At 51.8% G+C, this 22,291-nt stretch overlaps 2 protein-coding genes across 3 annotated transcripts in view; both read right to left on the bottom strand.

Moving 5' to 3' along the window:
- Positions 1-22,291, bottom strand: part of LOC308238408 (coiled-coil domain-containing protein 74B-like) — a 508,084-nt gene that overhangs the window by 43,474 nt on the left and 442,319 nt on the right. The window lies entirely within an intron of this gene.
- On the bottom strand, positions 171-21,557 carry LOC308238477 (tubulin alpha-3 chain-like). Of its 2 annotated transcripts, XM_080650399.1 has the most exons (15): positions 21,353-21,541; positions 20,480-20,630; positions 19,053-19,124; positions 15,469-15,544; positions 15,194-15,287; positions 15,039-15,119; positions 14,816-14,957; positions 14,618-14,727; positions 13,290-13,383; positions 13,137-13,202; positions 12,890-12,967; positions 5,254-5,476; positions 4,062-4,210; positions 3,108-3,788; positions 171-571 (listed from the first exon to the last, which is right to left on the bottom strand). In XM_080650399.1, exons 1-15 carry the CDS (start codon positions 21,484-21,486, stop codon positions 275-277), a joined length of 2,448 nt encoding a protein of 815 aa, XP_080506525.1. In that variant the 5' UTR covers positions 21,487-21,541; the 3' UTR covers positions 171-274. The 2 variants fall into 2 exon arrangements, with proteins under 2 accessions (XP_080506525.1, XP_080506526.1); XM_080650400.1 differs by lacking the exons at positions 171-571; positions 3,108-3,788; positions 4,062-4,210; positions 5,254-5,476 and adding an exon at positions 9,717-12,803 and having other exon boundaries at positions 21,353-21,557.

Here is a 22,291-nt window from a genome sequence, read left to right as displayed (position 1 = left end):
AAGAGAACCGGATAGAACAGCCGGATCCGGCCCGCGGGCCGTAGTGTGCCCACGGCTGACAGTAGCTCCTTACAGGTGTGGATAGTGCTGCACCCATACCAAAGCACAGCACCGTGTAGCCCAGACCAGGCCTGGCAGGCAGCTATCCACTCCTGTGGGCAGGCAGGTTTGATATAGAAACTTTAATAACCAACAACTTGAAACCAGGAGAGCTGAGGGATGACACGAGCGAGAGAAGAGAAGAGAGGTACACCCGCCAGCCACACTCTCCCATTCAGTATTCTTCCCCTTCTTCAGCCTCAGCTTCCACGGAATCCACGCCCACCTCTTCATAATCTTTCTCCAGAGCTGCCAGGTCCTCCCGGGCCTCGGAGAACTCCCCTTCCTCCATGCCCTCCCCCACATACCAGTGCACAAAGGCTCGCTTTGCATACATGAGATCGAACTTATGATCCAGGCGGGCCCAGGCCTCGGCAATGGCGGTGGTGTTACTAAGCATGCACACAGCCCGCTGCACCTTGGCCAGGTCTCCTCCAGGGACGACGGTGGGGGGCTGGTAGTTGATGCCCACCTGCCAGAGAAGGGGAATAAAGCACTGTGTGAAGCTTCTGTTGAACCCAGAAATGGTGGCATGTAGACGCCCTGTCGACCTGATAGAAAGCTTAGTTCAATCTGCAGTCTCTGAGCCCTTCTTTGTGCAAGGCAAGAAGGGTGATGGTTTCCAGACAAGGAAAGACAAGTGTCCAGAGCTGCTACTCTGGCTCGGTCCCAGCTGCCTGAGGGGCTGTGTCCCAGCAACTATGACATGTGATAGGCACCCTGGTGATTAAACTGTCTTCCTTCTGAGGAAGGACACCGTCCTGGATTCTTCATAGGTTACTTTCTCCATAGGCTTCAACAAGAGGGGAATTGATCTCCCTAGGGGAAGCCTTTTTCACCTAGTACACAACTGTGATGGTATTGCAAGGGAAGATCATACTCCTGCTCTCCCACCAAATAATCAGTGTGTGTACAGCAGAGTGACAGGAACACTGCCAGAGGACCTAGGACCAGTGCTTGGACTACAACAGCAGGTGGTCTGTGTGTGTGCTAAGTAGGAGGGAGGGGTGACATTCCAGGGCTCAGACCAAGGGGAAGCATTCCAGGCTTCAGGGGAGAGAGGGCCAGAGGTTTTGGCAGCAGAATACAAACAGGGTCAGCTAGAGTTAGGGTCAGCAAACTTTGTCTATAAAGGTGAGACAGTATTTATTCTATGCTGGGTGGGCCATGCACTCTGTCACAGCCACTCAGTTATGTCTTTGTAGCACAAAAGCAGCCACAATAGGCCACTGAATGAGTGTGGCTGTGTTCAGGTTAACACAATCAGGCACTGGTCCACCAATCACGCTGATCCCTGAACTAGAGGAAAAGAACCCAGTGTAGGAAGTCCTAGTTAAGAACACAGCACAGGCCGAAACCGGTTTGGCTCAGTGGATAGAGCGTCGGCCTGCGGACTGAAGGGTCCCAGGTTCGATTCCGTTCAAGGGCACGTAACTTGGTTGCGGGCACATCCCCAGCAGGAGGTGTGCAGGAGGCAGCTGATCGATGTTTCTCTCTCATCGATGTTTCTAACTCTCTATCCTTCTCCTTTCCTCTCTGTAAAAAATCAATAAAATATATTAAAAAAAAAAAAAAAAAAAAGAACACAGCACAGGCTCTGGCTGGGTGGCCCAATTGGTTGGAACGTCATCCCATACACCAAAAGGTGGTGGGTTCAATTCCCAGTCAGGGCACATATCCGGGTTGCAAGTTCGAACCCTGGTTGGAGAATGTGCAGGAGGCAACCAATCTCTCTCTCTCTCTCTTTTTTTTTTTTAATATTTTACTGATTTTTTACAGAGAGGAAGGGGAAGGGAGAGGGATAGAGAGTTAGAAACATCGATCAGCTGCCTCCTGCACACCCCCTACTGGGGATATGGCCGCAACCAAGGTACATGCCCTTGACCGGAATCGAACCTGGGACCCTCAGTCCACAGGCTGACGCTCTATCCACTGAGCCAAACCAGTTAGGGCGAGGCAACCAATCTCACATCGGTGTTTCTCACATCGATGTTTCACTCACTCTAAAATCCCCCCTCACCCTCCGCAAAAGAAGAATCCAGCACAGCAGGCCCACTAGAAGCAGTTGAGGGTCTGAGCCAGAGGAGGCAGCATGAAAATCAAGGGAAACCCAGATCCCAGAGGGAAAGAATAGACAGGGTTCAGTAATCAAGGACAGAACAAAGCTGAAACACGACAGCAAGGTTTCTTCTCTGTATCAAAAGGAAGGCTGGTACTAACTGGGAGTCTGAGGCAAACTCAGGCTGGAATTTCTAGGCTTACTGAGAGAAAGAAAAGGATGTTGCCTTTTTTTTCAATGAAGATAATAATAATTATTTTTCCTTAAATCAAACACTTCATAGGACAGTTAAATTGGGTTTAATTTCTACATACCTATGGAATCAAGGGGGATTTAATGACACCAATAGTAATATCCCAATTTCAAATATCAATATGAATTACCAAAATGCCCAGAGACTTCCTATTATAAGAAAAAATATCTTATTTCTAAGGCTAATAAACATTTCCCACACTAATTCTACCACCTGAACAGGGGAACAGAGATCCTTCAGAAAATTTCATGTTAAGAAATATTCTTTTTTTTTTTTTAAATGTATTTTATTAACATTTTACAGAGAGGAAGGGAGAGGGATAGAGCTAGAAACATCGATGAGAGAGAAACATCCATCAGCTGCCTCCTGCAAACCCCCTACTGGGGATGTGCCCGCAACCAAGGTACATGCCCTTGACTGGAATCGAACCCGGGACCCTTCAGTCCGCAGGCCGACGCTCTATCCACTGAGCCAAACCAGTTTAGGCAAGAAATATTCTTGCATCACAGATAAACAGTGTGATGTCTCAGGAGGGAAGTTCAAAAAACACCACTGGATAAATTATCACTCTGGTACACTAATTGATGACCAAGAGCCTAGCTGCCATGGAACGGGGTCTTCTCCACAAGGGCAGCATCCTATCGCAGGGTCTGCAGCATGCTAAAAGGTAAAACCACTCGTTATCACCCATCCTACCTTAAATCCCGTTGGGCACCAATCCACAAACTGGATGGTGCGCTTGGTCTTGATGGTGGCGATGGCCGCGTTGACATCTTTCGGGACCACGTCTCCCCGGTACAACATGCAGCAAGCCATGTACTTGCCATGGCGAGGGTCACACTTGACCATCTGGTTGGCAGGCTCAAAGCAGGCATTGGTGATCTCAGCCACGGACAGCTGCTCATGGTAGGCCTTCTCAGCTGAGATGACTGGGGCGTAGGTGGCCAGGGGGAAGTGGATGCGGGGGTACGGGACCAGGTTGGTCTGGAATTCCGTCAAGTCCACGTTCAGGGCCCCATCAAAGCGCAGGGAGGCCGTGATGGAGGACACGATCTGCCCAATCAGACGATTGAGGTTGGTGTACGTGGGCCGCTCGATGTCCAGGTTGCGCCGACATATGTCATAGATGGCTTCGTTGTCCACCATGAAGGCACAGTCGGAATGTTCCAGGGTCGTGTGGGTGGTCAGGATGGAGTTGTAGGGCTCCACCACGGCCGTGGACACCTGGGGGGCTGGGTAAATGGCAAATTCTAGCTTGGACTTCTTGCCGTAGTCAACCGAGAGCCGTTCCATAAGCAGAGATGCAAACCCAGAGCCGGTGCCGCCCCCGAAGCTGTGGAAGATGAGGAAGCCCTGCAGCCCCGTGCACAGATCCGCCTGAGAGAAAGCAGAGACCGTGAGCAATGCCTTTTGAAGCCACACCGCCAACCTCCAACAAGCCTAGGTCACTTCTCTTTGACTCCGCAAGTTTAAATGGATCCCAACCACCCCCAGGTAACATGCATTCCACTTGGGGGGAAGGCAAAGCAGACACCAGAGATGTACGTATGGATGCACTGCAGCCACACCAGAAAGGAGGACCACGGGTTCATGATTCTGCCTTGGGCTTTTCCAAAATGACCCTGGAAGACTTCCCAGCACCCTTCTTACCAATTTGCGGATCCGGTCCAGGACCAGGTCAACAATCTCCTTGCCGATGGTGTAATGGCCTCTGGCATAATTATTGGCTGCATCTTCCTTCCCGGTGATCAGCTGCTCAGGGTGGAAGAGCTGCCTGTAGGTCCCTGTGCGCACTTCATCTACAAAGAAGACACGTGTGCCATGGCCTTTAAGGATGATTGTTAACTCACCAGCATGGACAGATTGGGGGAATCTCCATGTTAAATACCGTCTCTTTTCATGAATACCAGAAAGCCCCTTAATCTGACCACTGCTCCAACACGCAATAATGAAACCACATTGCCATGACAATCCCCTATGTTCCTTTATGTCTCGATATTGATTTCTTATTCCTACTGATCCTCCAGCCACCTTTTACTTCCTCCTGACAGTCACTATTATGGTGTTCTATGCCTTACCCAGCCAGTTTCTCCTTGATATTTCCATTCGACCCACATCCCTTGATATTTTCATTCTAGCAAACACATGCTGTTCCTTGTAGGTGAACAGCCACAGGGAGGCTCTATGTAATACACAGAGCACATCTGCAATCTATGGCTCTAGGGAGGTAAACTCAGCTCATGGCACAAATACCAGCTTGACTGGTTCCCCAAGAAGAGAACCCCTGCACACAGGCAATTCTACATACTTACTTCACACCAAAAGGTATAATTTTTAAAATGGTTCATACTGGACAGTCACTAGGTCAGTGTGATTTTTGCCAGGCAGTCCTATCAGGGCACCTGTGTGGCCTGGTCTCAGACTGTTAATCTTTGGGTGACCACTGACAGGTGCTCTCTTTGCAGCTCTCCTCAGGCAACTAATCTGGAGGGACCCAATGAATGTTCTCCAATTTCTATTTCTGAGCTGCAGGTCAAGACTCATGCACCAGCTGAGAGAGTGCACAGCATTAAGGTGACCGCCTACCTGGGGCTGAGGCAGTCATGAATGAATCTGTCATAAGCCCAGCTTGCTCCTGGCAAAGCAGCTTTTTGCTGTATGTTAGGTTTTTCTACATCAGGAGCCCAAGCCCCACATTTCAAGCACTAACCTTTCAGTTTCTCACCTAACACAGTCACGGCTTACCTGTGTGTCCATCCATCCTTTCTGCAGAGGAATTCCAAGGAGAACCCTGGGGAATTAACTAGGCTCTCCCAGCCACCCTGCTTGCCCGAGTACCTACCAACCACGGTGGGCTCCAGGTCCACAAACACTGCTCTGGGCACATGCTTGCCAGCCCCAGTCTCGCTGAAGAACGTGTTGAACGAGTCATCCCCACCACCAATGGTTTTGTCACTTGGCATTTGCCCGTCAGGCTGAATGCCATGTTCAAGACAGTATAATTCCCAGCAGGCATTGCCGATCTGGACACCGGCCTGTCCCACGTGGATAGAAATGCACTCGCGCTGGAAAACAGAACATAAATGTGAATCCCCTGCCCCATCATCTTCAAGGCCATTGTTACTATATGGCAGTGGTCGGCAAACCGCGGCTCGCGAGCCACATGTGGCTCTTTGGCCTCTTGAGTGTGGCTCTTCCACAAAATACCACATGCGGGTGCGCACGTACAGTGCGATTGAAGGAGTACCCTAATTAAGTTAATAACAATGTACCTACCTATACAGTTTAAGTTAAAAAAATTTGGCTCTCAAAAGAAATTTCAATCGTTGTACTGTTGATATTTGGCTCTGTTGACTAATGAGTTTGCCGACCACTGCTATATGGCATGAAAATAAAACCTATCTGTAAATTAGGAGTCATACATCCCTTAATGACAGGAATGCATTCTGAGGAATGCATCATTAAGCCATTTCTTGTCACTGTTTGAACATCATAGAGTGCACTTACACAAACCTAGATGGTCTAGCCTACTACACACCTAATTATATGGCACAGCCTACTGCTCCTAGGCTACAAACCTGTACAGCATGTTACTGTATTGAATACTGCAGGTAATTATAACACAATGGTATTTGTGTATCTAAACATGTCTAAACGTAAAAAAGTACAGTAAAATACAATATAAAATATAAAAAATGGTACACCTGTATAGGGCACTTATCCTGAATGAAGCTTACAGTACTGGAAGTAAGTGGTGAGTGAATGTGAAGGCCTAGGACATCACTGTACACTACTGCAGACTTTATGAACACTGTCCCACCAGACAGACTCCTCCTTCCTCCCGACAGGGTCAGAAATAGAACATCGAAGCTGTCAGTGCTGCTCCATGCACAGGGATGTGGGTCGAATGGAAATATCAAGGAGAAACTGGCTGGGTAAGGCATAGAACACCATAATAGTGACTGTCAGGAGGAAGTAAAAGGTGGAATAAGAAATCAATATCGAGACATAAAGCAACACGGGATTGTCATGGCAATGTGGTTTCATTATTGCGTGTTGGAGCAGTGGTCAGATTAAGGGGCTTTCTGGTATTCATGAAAAGAGACAGTATTTAAGATGGAGAGGGTGTGAAACTGAGCACTCAGCTTTAATTTGTAAATTTGTTGTCGGTTCCATTGACCCTACTTGGCACAAAATGCTCTCTCTAGCATTGAATTGGTGGGAGAAATAAAACTTACCTATGCTTTACAACATTATTGTCTGAAAATATGTCCAAACGCTAGGGACAGGCTGGCACCACACTACCACAGAAAATTTTTACAGTAAACCCTCGATTTTGTGGACCTCGATTTAAGGAACTTCGGATATAATGGACAAAATTTCAGGTCCGTTTGCCTTATGTGAAAATGAGCACCGTGTTAATTTTAAAATGCTTTTAACCAAGATTTGCTTATAACTAAATTAACAGGGTTTTTTTGTTATGAGTTCACTGATATTTTTAACAAATTTTAGTGAATAGGCCATTTGTTGAAAAAAACCACTGCAGTAATTTCGCACACATAAATATTACATATCTAACAAAAGGGTGGTGAAGGGGGACAGGGAGGGCTAGAAGGGGTCAATGTAATACTTTCAACAATAAAGATTAAGAAATATATTACATATCTACAACTACAGTCTACATATTTAAATCTAAGAGTGGCCGCTGGTAAACACGATCACACCATCTCTCCCGCAGTAATTGGTTCTGTGGCCCCCTGGCATGACTTGCTACAGCAGTTTTAATGAGTGCCCCACGACGTTCCCACTTGCAGGGGCGGGGGCGGGGGGGCGGCGGAGCGTGATTGTTCCTGGAGTGTGTCTGGCGCCCAATCTTGACCCACATGCTCTGCACACGACCCTGGGTAGCACCCCAGTCCCAAGGGGGTCAGGAATGACAGCCTCCTGCCCTGCTGCCACCCAGGCCTAAACTCCCCCCTCACCCCCACTGCACGGCCCGTCGTACCATGGTGCTCACTGCCTGGCCTCAGCCGTGCTCCCACCGCCACTCCGTCCAACGCCTAGCGCCCAACTGCCCGCCCTCCACGCTGCGCGAGTCCTGATTGACACGTCATCTGCACAATTGCCATTGGCTCTGGCTGCTCTGGGGGCCGGGCCTTAGGCGGGGATTCCAATGGCGATTGGCTATTTTCTTGAGACATAAACTATTTTTTGATTGGTCATCACTTTGGGCGGGAAGTGGTGACTACACGGCGCCATGCGGGGCTGACGCCTTCTGAGCCGCTGCGAGAGGCGGCAGCGGGGCGAAGGAGGAGCCCCTGCTTTGGGTGGAGGCCCCTCTACGGTAGCTCACACCTCCTGAGCTCTATGTGTTTATGGGTAAAAGGCAGTCTTTCTACAGGGGTGTAGGAAGTTATGAGGGCTGCTAACTGTGACAGGCCTTTACAGACTTAAGCCAGAGCAAATCCCTGCAAGGGCTATTCAGTTAGCATCCTTTTACTGGTGCTGATGTTAGCACCCTAGGGTGGTAGAATGTATCTTTATTTTCTTATTGACTGATTTTAGTGAGAGAGAAATGTCGATTTGTTGTTCCACTTATTTATGCATTCATTGATAATTGTATGTGCCCTGACTGGGGGTCGAACCTGCGACCTTGGCACATCAGGACGATATTCTAACCAACTGAGCTACCTGGCCAGGGCATGAATTTTAAAGTCCAGAGTGTGTCAGGGGACCAACCTATGTGATGGGACTCTTGCAAGATGTGGACCACAGGGATAAGCTCCCGGAAGGAAGTGGCTGGGAAGCTCTAGGACAGACGGAGGGGTAAAGTCTACCTTCCAGGAGCATTGGAATATCTCAGCGGGGTCTCAAGGAAAGTATCTCCAGTTTTCCAAGCAGCAAAGGGGGATGGATGGGGTATGCAGGGCAGGCGTGGGAATAAGGAGGTCAGAGGGCAGGAAGGTTCGGCTGGGCACATAGACTGCAGTATAAAGGGTGACCCTGGAGGTTTTGGGTGAGGCTGATGTGATTGCAGCCAGATTGAGAAGATTGGCTGTGGGGGAGGGGGGCATATGGCAGCAGGAGGAGAATGGGGGAGGGAACCCCACAAGTGGTCCTTGCAGGAGGCCCAGGGATTACCCACACATTCACACACCTTGTGAACGGACACACAGAATTTCCAAGGTTCCTGGAAGAGTGACTGAAACCCTCCATCCACCTCTGTCCCAAAGTTCCCTGCATGCCTGCTGCTGGTCCATGGATGAGTCTGTGTTTACCCCACAGAGGAAAAGAGCCCCTTCTCCTGGCTCTTCTAACCTGAATGAGCTAGAACTTTCCTAGAGAAGGCAGGACCAAAACGGAGTTCAATGCAGAGAATATAAGAACGAGCTAAAGTAAATGAAAACAAAAACAAGACAGCCCTGGCCAGTGTGGCTCAGTGGGTTGAGCCCTGTCCCATGCACCAAGAGGTCACCGATTCAACTCCCAATTCAGAGTACATGCCCAGTAGGGGTGCAAGAGGCAGCTGATGGAGAGTTCCATCTCATCGATGTTTTCCTCTCTCAAATCAATTAAAAAATATATATACTTTAAAAAAAACCCACAGATGCAGTATTTAAAAACACACACACACAGATTGCTAGGTCAATAGAGGCATGGGATGATGTTCTCAGTGGCAGTTCAAATGGTCTGAATTTAAGCAAACACGCCCTCACACACACACTATGGATTCAGTGGGACGACTCTTCAGCTACCCACGCACCCCTTGCTCTGGCAGATTTCACAGAGTGTGGTCTGGGGGTCAGAGGGCTAGGCAGCTAGCTGGGGCCTTCAGGGGGTGGTGTTTGGAAAACCAAATATGGGACTCTTTCCAGGGAGGCCTGACAGTGAGTGCAAGGAAGCAGGGTCAGCCTTGGGCAGAGAGGTTACCAGGAAGTGGGGCAGGAGGGAGAAATGCACCTGTTGTCAGGACTGGAGCCGATGGGGACAGGCAGGACTGCCATGGCCAGCACTGGAGAACAACACGAAGGAAGTGCTGGGACGCCAGTCGTGATGAGGAGTGACGGGGATAACTTGGGGAGGTCATATGGGGCAACATACTGGTGGGCTTTGAATGGTAGCATTTGGGGTGGATTTGGCCTGGGGAGGAGAGCAGGCTAGGGGTGGGGCTGGGGTGGGGGTGTCCAGAGAGGACAGAAGCTGTAGGAGATAGACAAAGGCAGAGGAAAAGATAGCAATGAGTGCCGGAAACCAATCATTGTCCCACTAATAGAAAGATGTGGACAGGAAACCCAGAAGGCTGGTCAACAACCTTAATTGTTTTAATCACTCACTGTTTAGTTGAAACATTGTTAGCTGAAGCAGCCTCTACCTCTGTTTCTCCTATGTAAATTTCTGTTACTGGAATTTCCTGCCTAAAGGTTATGGACGTATCCCATAGTCTCAATAAAAGGGATTGCAAGGCCAGAGCAAAGGGTAGTCCTCCCACTAGAGGTGGGCTCCCGGCTGGCCCCCAATATTCCCAGATTAATACTTTTCCAAGTCTCTTCATTTGTGTGCGGCCTTCTCCAGAACCCGAACCCTGAACCGGAACCCTGAACCACTCGGGACGTGAAAGGGGTTCCCACAAATGAGGACTGACGTGGGACCAACTGCATGGACTAATGACCCCTGCTGTGGCCCTGACCAATCAGTAGAGACCACCACCCTGAAAGGACACAGCTGGGAAGCTGATGCATATTCTATTGGGATCCTCCCCCGAGACCTCCAGATAAATTCCTGCAAGGTGGAGGACCCAATGTGGCTATCTCTATAGGGCATGCCCGAACCTTCCCCCACCCTCTCTCCTCTCTCTCTCTCTCATCTTCTGTGCACCAAGGGCCCTTCTTCTGCCTCTGTAACTTGTTTCCTGAGTCCATTTCTTCTACCTCAGTGACTTTCTAAGTAAACTTTATCTTAATAGTTTGAGTGTTGACTCTGAATTCTCTCTTAGCCAGAACTCAAGTTCCGATGTTGCTGAACCAAGGTCCAATCTGACGCCACCGGCTTAACACCTGGTGCCTTTTTGCCGCCATTTCCACTTATTAAGGTCGTTTTTTCCCCCCAACGAAATTAAGTTCTCAGAGAACAAATCTTGCATTTGTTTTGTTAAATTTACTCTTTTTCTCAGCTTTATTGAGGTATAATTGACATATTATTCTAAGTAGCTTTATAAATTTATTCTTTTTGATGCTATGTAAACAGAATTGTTTTAATTTCATTCTCCATAGCTCTTTGCTAGTGTAGAGAAATACAATTGATATTTGTATTTTTCAGCTCTACTGAGGTCTGACTGGCAAACTGTAAGATATTTAAAGTGTACCTCATGATGATTTGATATATGTATGCATTTTGAAAGGAGTCTTCCCATCTAGCTAATTAACACCCCACACATTTATCTATTTTAAGATTTTTTCATCAGAACATTTAAGTTCCACTCTTGAACAAATTTCAACTATACAATCCAGTGTTATAGTCATCATGTTATACATTAGATCCTCTGATTTTTGTCTATTTATCTTGTAGCCTGCACCTTTGCTGAACTTGTTGGTTTCAATGTTTTTGGTATGAATTCCTTAGTATTTTCTATACATAAGATCATGTGACTAGAGATAATTTACTTCTTCCTCTCCACTGTGCTTTGTTCAGTGGGGTCCTAGCACTGGCCCATCCATATCCCCGGAAGTTTACAGTTCACTGTGTCATCCATGCTAGGCCTCGTACATGCGCTGTAGCTGCCTGTCGGGGAGAACCCTTCTCCCGCCAGATAAAAGGTCAGTGCTCCACACACTGCACACTAGCTCTCAGGTGGCCATCGGTTAGCTTTAGGGGAGCTCCTGTTACAAAACCGCCCGTCTCTTGGCTTGAAATACATTTTTCTAGATTTTGGTGAAGGCATTTCAGAACAAGGAACATTTTATGTTTAGGCCACATGGGAGCAGGTTAAGGGAATGGTCATTCCTGCAGAAAGTGGGATTTCTCCATTTAAGAAGTTCCTCAAGACAACATCAGGCAAATATCAGAAGGAACCAAGGAGCTGGCCAAGGCACAGTGTTCCAAGTGGCACCATCTTGTCTACGAGTCCACTATCCTATCACACTATCAGCACCCCATTGAGCCAGACAGGCTGCAGGTGCCCCTAAATGCTATTCCACAAACCACATATAGACCTGAAGACATGTATGAAGTTCTGGGGGAAGAGGACATCTGTTCTGGTTTTGCTTTGTTTGGATGGATTGTTATCATTTTTCTGTGAACAAGTTAACACATTGTCACACCAACTTTTTCACTTTCAATTAAGTGGGAAGAGCAGAAGGACAAAGACGCCTCAGCCCCAGGAATAAATAAGCCTGAGGGGAGGTTGTGAAAGCCATGGGATGGGACACAGGGACTGGCATGGAGTGGGTGCTCAGGACATGGTACCTCTCACTGATTATCCATGAATGGGAGGCTGCTGTTGTGGTTCCCAGGGTCCTCCAGGCCTAACGGATACTCCTAGGCTAGGAGGGGCTGCCACTGGCATCTGAGGTGCCCTAGTGGGTTGTCCCCAAGAGTCTGCTTGCCTCCTTTCAAAACACTGACTATAGCTACAGGCTCAGAACAACCAGCATGAGTTCTGCCAATTCACAGAACATTCCCAAAAGCTCACTCGCCAATGTATGAGGTGGTTCCAGTGCACAGGAGAGATTGCCCAGGGCCACTGCAGCACCCAGGGCAGCACCGCTGAGGGAGGGGGGCTCTACCTGTGATGGGGGTGCTGACAAGGGGAGGAGGGCTAGGAGCCGGGCAGGGCTGGAGTTGGTTACAGTCTGTGAGAGGGTCAGTGCTGGCAGCTGGGAGCACTGGGGACAGAGCCTGGGAGAAAGTTCTCTAGACACAGACATAGCAGGAGCCCCACTGGACCAGCGCCCCGTCACACGGTGCCCAGGGCTCTCCCTTTCTCCACGGCTCCTGTTCCACTGCAGATCTCTGTGCAAGACTGGCTTCTGTCACTCCCCAGGCAGCAGTGTTCCAAAGCTGGAGTCAGGGAAGGACAGTCTGCCTGGGAGCTGAAGGTGGAATTCTCCCCACACGCCCCACCCTGGTTCTGCAGGGGCTTCATCCATGAGGTCCCCCAGGTGGGACCCACCCTTTCCAGCCACAGGAAATGGTTACAGCCTTCAAGAATGGGCCAGCGAGTGGGGGCCAGAGCCCAGGCAGGGCCATCCTTGTATCAGCGTCTGGCTCTTAGCAGAAGCAGTGGCCATTGGGGCAGGAGCTGGGCTGCCTCTAAGCCTCGTGGGCAGCCGGATTTGGGGGTGAAGAGGCCGACTCTGTTTGCTCAGGGTTAGCGGTCACCTTTGGGGCCTTTGCCTGCAGATGAAGACATTAGGACAGGGCTCTGGCCAACAGCCTCCGAGTGCAGCGGCACCTGGTGGCAGAGTGGGCCCACCGCTCACCTCCTCATACTTGGTTGTCCAGTAGAAATGGGCTTCTCCATCCACGTACAGTAGCAGCAGGTCACAGAAGAAGGTGATCTGGGAGAGTCAGGGTAGACCCGTGTCCCGGCCCCAGCCTGCCCTCCTGGCATGCCCCCAACCCTCACTCTGAGATTCAACAGCAGGCAAAGGGGGCTCAGTGTGCATGCAGGCAGGTCTGGGCACGCGCAGTCTGCGGCCAGAGGGAGCCCACCTTGGCCACACTCACCACGCCCAGCCAAGCTGTTCCGGTGCCCAAAGTGATGGTCGTGGGGATGAGCGCAAACTTCCCTGCCTGCGAGACACCTGGGCTGAGTCTGTCAGACCAGGATTGTTGCCTCCTTCCACCCCAGCTCTGCCCATCCCACCTGGCCCCTCCTACCTGCCCAGTAACGATGACGTCGAAGCGAATCCCATAGAGTTTAAGCAGGCTCCGGGCCTCCACACCTGAGGCTTCCCGCCAGGGAGTGGCTGTCCTGCGGGCAAGAGAAAGTCTGGTGGCCTGCTCTGCCCACTCCCAGGCTGGCTGGTCCTCCCAAGCCTCCATCTTGCTCATCCATTGACTCCATCAACCTCCGGCCCAGCCCAAACCCTGGGTCTCAGCCCTGTGTCGTTGCTGAGGACACAGGGGAAAAGCAAACCAGAACCTGCCTCTCAGAAGCTCCCTGCCCTCTGAGGGGACAGGGACGAGACAGAAGAGTCTCTAAACAGACACTGGCAGTGGGGGTGGGGTGGGGATGAGTGGGGTCAGGTCAGGGTTGTGAGCATCCAGAGGGTGGAACTCAGTCTCCCCTGGGAAGCGGGGAAGGCTTCCTGCAGGGGAGACTTTCGGGCTGGGTTTTCAGGGTTCGGGAAGGAGTTCTAGGCAGAGACAGTAGGGCCAGTGAGAGCGCAGAGATGAGGGGAGGAGGGTGTGGGCAGGGAGCCAGCCCCATAGAGTTGCAAAGGGCTAGGGAGGTCAGTGAAGCTAGGTATGTGCCCTTGACTGGTAATCAAACCCACAACCCTTCGGTGTGTGGGCCAATGCTCTAACCATTGAGCAACTGGCCAGAGTCTGCCAATGCTAAAGTTTCTGAGTGTGACAATAGGGAACGTCCCATAAGGAATGTCCTCATTCTCAGCACAGTGTTGAGAGGGGTGAGTGAGTCTCTAGATGTCTGCCACTTACTTTTCAAAGGTTGCAACTGAAATCTATCTAATTATATCTGGCTCATTCTAGAGAGGAAGGGAGAAGCAAATGTGGCAAATCGTAAAACAACAACAAATAAAAAACTCTGGTGAACTCAGATGAAGAGTATATACGTGTTCATGATATTAATCTTTGAACTTTTTCTATAGATTTAAGAAAATTTTAAAATAAAACCTTAAGGAAAAAGTAAAAAAGGAACCCCCTGTGCTGTGGAGGGGAGATGCTGAGGCAGGGCGGGGTCGAGGAGGGACTGGAGGTGAGGGGTCCCAGTTATAACCCAGGTGTGGGGACAGATGGGGTGAAGGGGGAAGAGCTCAGGAGGGCAACTGGATGGGGCCTGTCCTGGGGGACCTGGAGCTGAGAATACCCCCTCCTGCTCCTGGGACCGCCCTCTTACACAGAGCGGAGCATCCAGAGGGCTCGGCTGAGGTGGGGTCTGTCCCGACCGCCACAGGAGGACAGGTGAAGGTGCACCTGGCTGAGGAGCAGCATGTGGGTACTGGGGACGGGGGCAGTGGCACCTGAAATTGTAGCTCCTCTGCTGCAGCTGGAAGGAGTAGTGGGGTTGGCAGTCAGAGCCCCCAATGTCCAGGTTGCAATCCCAGAGGACACGGATGCTTATAGCACCACCCTGCACACAGCACATGAATGTTCCACTGTCACATGGGCTGGAACTGTTTCCCTGAGTCCTCCCAGAACCCAGCCCACCACAGACCCACCAGCAATGCCAGGTCCTCAAAGACCCCTCCAGCTGCGGCCACGAGGTCCCCAATGCGGAACACCGGACAGTAGGGGCTGGAGAGGGGATCATATCGGCAGCGCTTGAAATAGGTGTTGTCCCAGGTCTCCAAGGCATTGGATCTGAGAGGGTGGGGGAGGGAAGGTTAGGCCAGGATGGTGATAAGGGGAGTCTGGGGCCCGTCAGGACTCACCCATACTTACTTGGAGAAGTTGAACTTGCTGAAAGTGACAGTGTTTTTGATGAACAGTGTAAAGTTCTCGGCCTGGACCAGTAGGGGCTCCCTGTGGGGTGGGGGAGGTGAGGGGTGGGCTCTGCCGGTCCTGGCACCCTGCCTTGGGATTTGGGGGTGACTTACCTGGGCACAATGTTGCTCTCCACTGGGCACCAACCCTGGATCTCACAGGTCCTGTGGGTCTCATTGAACACCACACACTGGCCTGTTTTTATGCCTTGAAAACACAAGACAGACTCTAGACCTGAGGTGAGGGATGGGTGGACAAGGGGCTATTGACAAAAAGGAGAGACACAGAGGCACCACCAGGCCTGTACCCAGGAGCCACCAGGGTCACAGCCTGCTCCCCCCCAGCCCCATTCCCAGTAGAGGCACTGGAAGACTGGGCCCATGGTTACCATGGCTGTGTGTCCCTGTCTCCCCTTCAGGACAGTCTTCGTGGGCCCAGCAGCTAGCCAGCGGGATGGAGGGGTGCTGAGGTGGGTGAGAGCAGAGTTGTCAAGGACCCAGTGGACGATCCAACCCTGCAGCCCACAGGGACCTGTCCCACCCACCTTAGTGCCCCAGGGTTCTCTGAGTTTGGGGGCACATGGAAAAGCTGGAGGGTGCAAATAAAAGGAAGTGGTCAGAGCCGGGAGGGTGAGCAGCCCCCAACCAGAGGGGTGCAGGTGCTGTATTCCAAAGCAAGGCAAGACTCCTTTCCTCCTGGTAGTTCTGTCCCTGGTGGGGACAGAAGTGGTTTATCGAGGCCCAACTCCTCTGATCCCAATTCAGATCACACAACAGGGAAGGTGGAGGGACCCTGGGAAGGGTAAGTTCATGCTGGAGTCACTGTGCGTGGCAGACAAAGGACAGGATCCTAATCCAAGGGGCCTGGATAGGGAAGTAGGACCTCACAGGCACCCTTCCCGGCCTGTTCTTCAGTAAAACAGAGACATTAATGCAGGCACACCGTCACAGAGTTTGGATCAGCCAGGAGGGAGAAGTGGTGAGCTTTCTTGGGGTCCCAGACCCTGGAGAGGAAGGTACCCTTGAGCCATCAGGCACTTGCACAGACACGTTCTGCTGGGGCAGACGATGGACACCACTGTCCAGGGCACCCAGCTCAGGGGCAGCGGAGGAACACAGTGTCAAGGAAGGGCTCGGGGATTCTGAGAAGCCAAATGAGATGATGGGACTTTTGGGGGTGGGACTATGCTAAGTGGGCAGAGGACAGTGTGGGGCCACTTGTTCTGCCCCATTGTCCCTACCTATGTCCTGAGTCTGCCCCTTTTCTCCACCCTGGCTGGGCCACCATGTCCTCCAGTTGGACCCCATGGCGACCACCACAGGGTCTTGCCTCTGACCTCATCCACCTCCACCCAGCAACTGGAGTGGTCCATGCCATGCATAGAAGATGGAGTACCCCTCCCCAAGCCCATCCCTGGCTGCCTGTTGCTCCTGTGATTGAATTCACCTCCTGGGTTCACAGGGCCCCTGAGATCTCGGGCCACCCCCTTCCCACCCCAGTCCAAGTCTAGGCTCCAAACCCACTCAGCAGCAAATGACTCTGGAGCTGCCTCACCTCACACAGCTCAGGTCCTTGCCCACACAGCCCTCTGCCCGGACATCTTTAAGATCCCACTTGAGCCTCCAGTCCCACGGGAAACCCTTCCTGAGGCCTCAGGCAGAAGCGCCTCCCCCGGTCTCCCAGCTGCAGCGTATGTCCCCATCACAGGACAGCCACTTTGGCTGGGATGTCTGTGCAGGAGTTTCTTGAAGTACAAGGGACAGAGTTTTTCAAGACCAGCACAGAGCCTGGCCTAAGGGAGGCTTGGCAGGTGTTTGCTGAAGGAGCACAGTACATATGTTAGGAGGAACCAGATGGCCAGGACTCCTGAGGAGAGCTGGCAGGAACTCTGGCTGGTCTCAGGAAGCTGGGTTTTCAGATCAAATGAATGATCTGCCCTGGCAGTTTCTTAGGAAGGGCCAAAAGCCAGGACATGGGCAAAGAGGAATCACACGGATTCCAGAAAACACAGAACCATGGCCCCAGCAAAAATCAGAATGGGCTATAAACTGAACATTAAATAGATGTCTTCTGAGCATCAGAGAGGGAAGGACATCGTGTGTGTTTGGCAAGGATAAGCACATCCTTTGTGCACGTGACTCCCCTTTTTTTGAGAGCAGGGCCAACCAGGGACATGTGGTACCCTCAGCAACTGTGGTGGGACCAACAACCAGGGATCAAGGGACAGATGACCACACAGTCCAGCAAGCAATTCAACGCTGGACTCAATTAAAGAAAGTTGTCACCGTGGAGGTAGATTTCCCGAGTTATGTCCTGGGTCCCAATCGTTCGAACAAAATTTACAGCTGGGAAACCGTACACTTAAAAACGGTTAAGATAAGCCCTGGCTGGTGTAGCTCAGCTGATTGGGCATTATCATGTACACTGAAGGACTGCAGATTCAATTTCTGGTCAGGGCATGTGCCTGGTTCGGGCGCGATCCCAGGCACATGGGCATGCAGAAGGCAGCCCATTAATGTTGCACTCTCACATTGATGATTCTCTCTCTCTCTCTCTCTCTCTCTCTCTCTCTTTCTCTCTCTCAAAATCAATGTTAAAATCTTTTATTTGTGAAAATATGTTTTTATTGATTTCAGAGAGAGGGAGGGGGAGAGAGAGAGAGAGAGAGAGAGAGAGAGAGAGAGAGAGAGAAACATAGATTGGCTGCCTCCTGCATGCCCCCAATCAAGGACTAAGCCCACAACCTGGGCATGTGCCTCGACCAGAAATTGAACTGGTGACCGTGACCTCTTGGTACATGGGATGATGCTCAATCAACTGAGCAACACCAGCCAAGTAATAAAAAAATCTTTAAAAATACAGTTAAGATAATACATCTTACATTGTGTGTATTTTGTTGCAATACAAAACACTGCGGGGGAAATCCACAGCTGGGGAGAAGAGCAAGTGTTCTGTGACACACGCGGGATCCCTGGGACATGCCTGACCTGCAGAACTGGCTCACACTGGTCCTGTTTCTAACAAGACCCAGAGCCAAAGTTTACACCTTGGAACACCACTCACAAATAACACCTGTGAACTCTATCTGCTCCCCCAGATGGAACCAAAGGACCAGGACATGACCAGAACCTGAACTCAGGAGACCTTTCAGAAGCGAAGGGTCTGCTGTCCATGAAGAGCCAGCGCTGAAACCCCTCAAAATTGCACCCTGAACCCTGGATTGGGGAGACAGAATTGCCTCCTGTCTCCTTGCTGGCCAAACTCCCCAAAAAGCTCTTTTTTTCTCAAAAGCCAGCGTCATAGCGTTAGTTCCTATGTGCATTTTGCAGCGAGCCCTTGCTTGGTAATATGTCCAGGTGAGAGGGAAAGGTGAGATTTCAAGGGGAGAATCTGCATTTCTGCATCAGAAATGAACAGAGAGTGGGGACTCTTGCCCGATCACAGTCATAGCGAAAAATACCCAGACATCAGTGAGCCTGAACTCATAAGCAAGAGTATGCTCTGTTTGCCCACAACAATGAAAACTGCCTGGGGACACACCAATCGAGGCTGGGCATAGGGAAGGGGAGGTGATCTCCCAGCTTGGTTCTTGCTATCAGAGCCCACCTAAGCATGGTGCCCAGCTCCTGGTGTCCCACTGACAACAGGGAAGTGCCCAGAGGCAGAATCAGGATGGGGAGGGGCCTGGATATCCCACAGAGAATGACAGTGGAAGGTTCTGGAAGCATACTTCTCAGAAGTCCAGCGTCCTGTCACCCACAGGCTGGGAGGAATTGCAGTAATTCCTACCAGGCAGGGTGCTTGTGAAAACTACGTGAAATGATTCACACAAAAACTTTATCCCAGTGCCTGGAATACAGCAATACATACTGAGCCCTCAGGCACCCTGGGAAGGAGAAGGGAGGACATGGCTGGGGACCCAGGGCTGGAAGAGGAACTGGGAACCGCTGGAAGTCTCCTGGGCAACCTTACCTCTGGGCACCTGCCCTGAACTTGTTCTGGCGTCACAAGGAAGTTGGTCACCAAGAAGAACACATTCTCTCCCTAGAAGGCAAATGTCAGGGTTTGCGACATGGTTCCCTCAATGGGAGGGGACAGAAGCTGGCAGCGTGGTGTGTGAGGGAAGGAGCCCTGGCCTCATTGAGTCATCAACCCTGTGCCCAGGACAATGCCTCCAGTGAGGCACATTGAAGGAGAGATGGGGGGCTAGCTGGGTTTCTGGCCATTTCTGAGCCCATGTCTGCCTCTTTGAGACAAGTTTATTTTTCATGTTCACTCTCATTCCTTTAACCAGAATTTTCTAGGAGCTTGTTTCTAGGCACTAAAGATCTAGAACTGAGTTGGGCCGGGCACATGCCCAGCTGGTCAGAAGGTAGATCCCTCATTGCACGCATGGCCAAGGGCCAGGGTAGCAGGTGGTGAGCTCTGCCTGGGCAGATGGTGGCCAAAGACAGGAAGAGTGGCTGGCACCCGTGTGCTGAGCATAAGAGCTCTGTGAATTTGGGGGAGGGTACACCCAGGAAGGGGAGGCAAGGGCTGGGCAGAGGGCAGAGGTCTATGACAGTGGTCAGGACCTGGAGGGACTTGGTGGCTACCATCATGGACAGGGAGACTCCCAAGGGTGGAAAGCAAGGGTGGCAAGCTCTGATGTCACATGGGGAAGCTTACCTGACTGCTGCGTGGGTGCACCTGGGACCCACTAGAAGACCACAGCCTCATCCAGGTGTGGCCTGAGCAGCAGTGAAAACTGTTCGGAAATGGATAGGATGGGATGGGGGCAGGAAGGGGTCAAGCTGCATCCAGCTTTTGCACTGGTGGGTGAAAAGAGGCCACCAGGGAGAGAGAGATGATTTTTCTTTGGACGTGGTGGGTGTGCATCCAGGAAGCAACTGTGCTTGGGGCAGGTGTCACTGGGGATACAATTTGGGCATCAGCGGGACAGAGGTGGAAATGGACTGTGGACAATCTGGGTAGGAGAAGCGGCCAGAAATGTAGTGTAGGAGGGGCAGCGGAGGAGGGCCTGACAGCAGCCCCCCAGGTGAGGGAGGCAGGCATACAGGAAGTTCCAGGGCCTGGCCCCCCATGCTCCTCCCACCCCACCCTCAAGCTCAAGCTCAGTGTCAAGTTCCCAGACATTCCACTCTTCCAGATGCAGCCTTTGTAAATGTACTGCCCCGGGCCTGGCTTCCTGACCCCTCCTCTCAGTCCCTGGAAACCTCTTACACATCCCCATAGCCCTGTCCGGGTGCCTCTCCTCTGTAAGGCCCTTCCCGAGCCCAGACCTGTGACAGCACCAGCTGTCATCACCCCGTCTGGCATCACATGCCTCTCTTGCACACGTGTGCTGCAACGGTGGTCTCAGAGGTGTCAGCACCTGGCGACAGCACTGAGGCACCCACCTGTGCCGGCTTCACGAAGTCAGCCACATCCCACAGCCGATCCCCCAGCTCCTTGATCTGGGTCACAGAAACGCCTTTGAGTTTGGTGATAACGGAAATCTGGGGGTCCAGGTCCTGTTCCTGGTAGCCTTTCTTGACGAGGAGGGCCCACCTGGGGAGGAGCAATGGTCAGTATGGTGTGTCCCTGGCACACTGTGAGCAGTGACCGAGCTGGGCCCTACTTTCTCAGCCTCCTCCCTCACACCCTGTAGGCTCCCAGAACACCACTCAAGTCCCCTACTTCCTCTCCATGCTCATCGCCTCCCCCCGCCCCCCAACACCCTGCACAGGCCAGAAGCACAGGCCATGCATCGGAGAGCCAGTGCCACATGGTGTCTCCTATTAGGCACTCATGGGCTTGGAGATGCCCCCTACCAATTCCTTCACCAGCCAAAACCCTCCGCCTGCCCCAGCTAGACCCAGCTTCCTCCTTAAAGATTCCCCTGACTCAGCCAGAACTGGTGAGTCGGGGAATCTTAGTATTCTATTGGGGGCCTTAGTATTCTAGCTCTCACAGCTGTCAGGGGCTACCTCCTGCCCTGCCCATGGCCTCATGGGCAAGTAGTGGAGCCCATCCTTCTCTGTGCCCAGAGCCCAACATGGGCCTAGGGACAAGGCTCAGGAAAAGAGGCAGGTGGGCACACGGCTTATTCTTGCACCCACTGGCCCCTATACAGACAGAAATCCTTCCTTCTGCCTACCCACTACCCTGACCCAACCTGCCCCGGCCTCCACTACCACTAGCCCGGCCCCTAAAGAATCAAACCCCCAACCCTCAGCCCAGCAGGAGAGTCATGGTCCCTCAGCCAACGTGGCCAGGAGCCGTTCTCTTACCCTACCACGTAGACCACAGCCCCAAGCTGCAGTAGCCTCTGCAGGACGCCCACCCGCCAGTTCCTGGTCATCACATACTTCGCGGTCTTATAATCCAGAAGCCCCCAGTCTGCCAAGGCCCCTGGGGAGCCCATGCTCCCAGCTCTTGCTGGCTGCTGGGGCACATGAGTCAGCAGAGCAGCTGCAGTCACAGCTGAACAGGAGATAAAGCAGGAGTCCAAGAAGGACCTGGCCAGCAGCTATTAAAGGGACAGGATCCACTCTGGGCAGGATCCAGCCTCCCCTCTCACCTCCCAATCATGGGTTCAGTCCCAACCTCCAGCTGCCCTGGGCCTCTCCAGACTCCCTCTGCCGAACCCTGGGCACACAGAGAGGAACAGCCCCTGTCCCCTGCCCTCAGGCCTCACTTCCTTGGGTGATGCGGGGATGAGTGATAGGCGGTATAGGCACCGTGAGAGGTACTGGGGGTTGCAGGGGTCCAGCGGAAGGGCCAAGGAAAGCTTCAGAAAGAAGTGACCTCTGAACCCACACTTGAAGATTCTGAAGTTCAACGAAGTTGGGGAGGAACGTTCCTGGTGAAGGAAGCTGCATATACGACCTAGAGCATGAAAGAACTGGGACCCACAGAGAGCGTGACTGGCTCCAGAGTGGAGGGTGGCCAGGCTCTGCAAGGTTCCCCAAGCCTTCCTGTGTAATGCCCTCCTCACAAACTGCCCACATCCCCCAAGCGCAGGAGCTAAAAGCTGAGTCAGGTATCTCCCTCAGCCGTGGGAAGGGGGGCGATGCTGGAACCGCATGAGATGGCAAGGAGAATAAGCACCCCGCAAAGCGCCCACCCTTGCGCACAAGGTCTTATCTGCCTAGCTAAGAGCGGACTCAAGTTCAGAGCAGACTAGAGGCGGGTACTGCAGCAACCAACAACACCAGGTTGCCCAGGTG

This window comes from Plecotus auritus (assembly GCF_963455305.1).
Source record: "Plecotus auritus genome assembly, chromosome: 13".
Taxonomy (NCBI): Eukaryota; Metazoa; Chordata; class Mammalia; order Chiroptera; family Vespertilionidae; genus Plecotus; species Plecotus auritus.
This window is presented reverse-complemented; position numbering and strand designations above follow the sequence as displayed.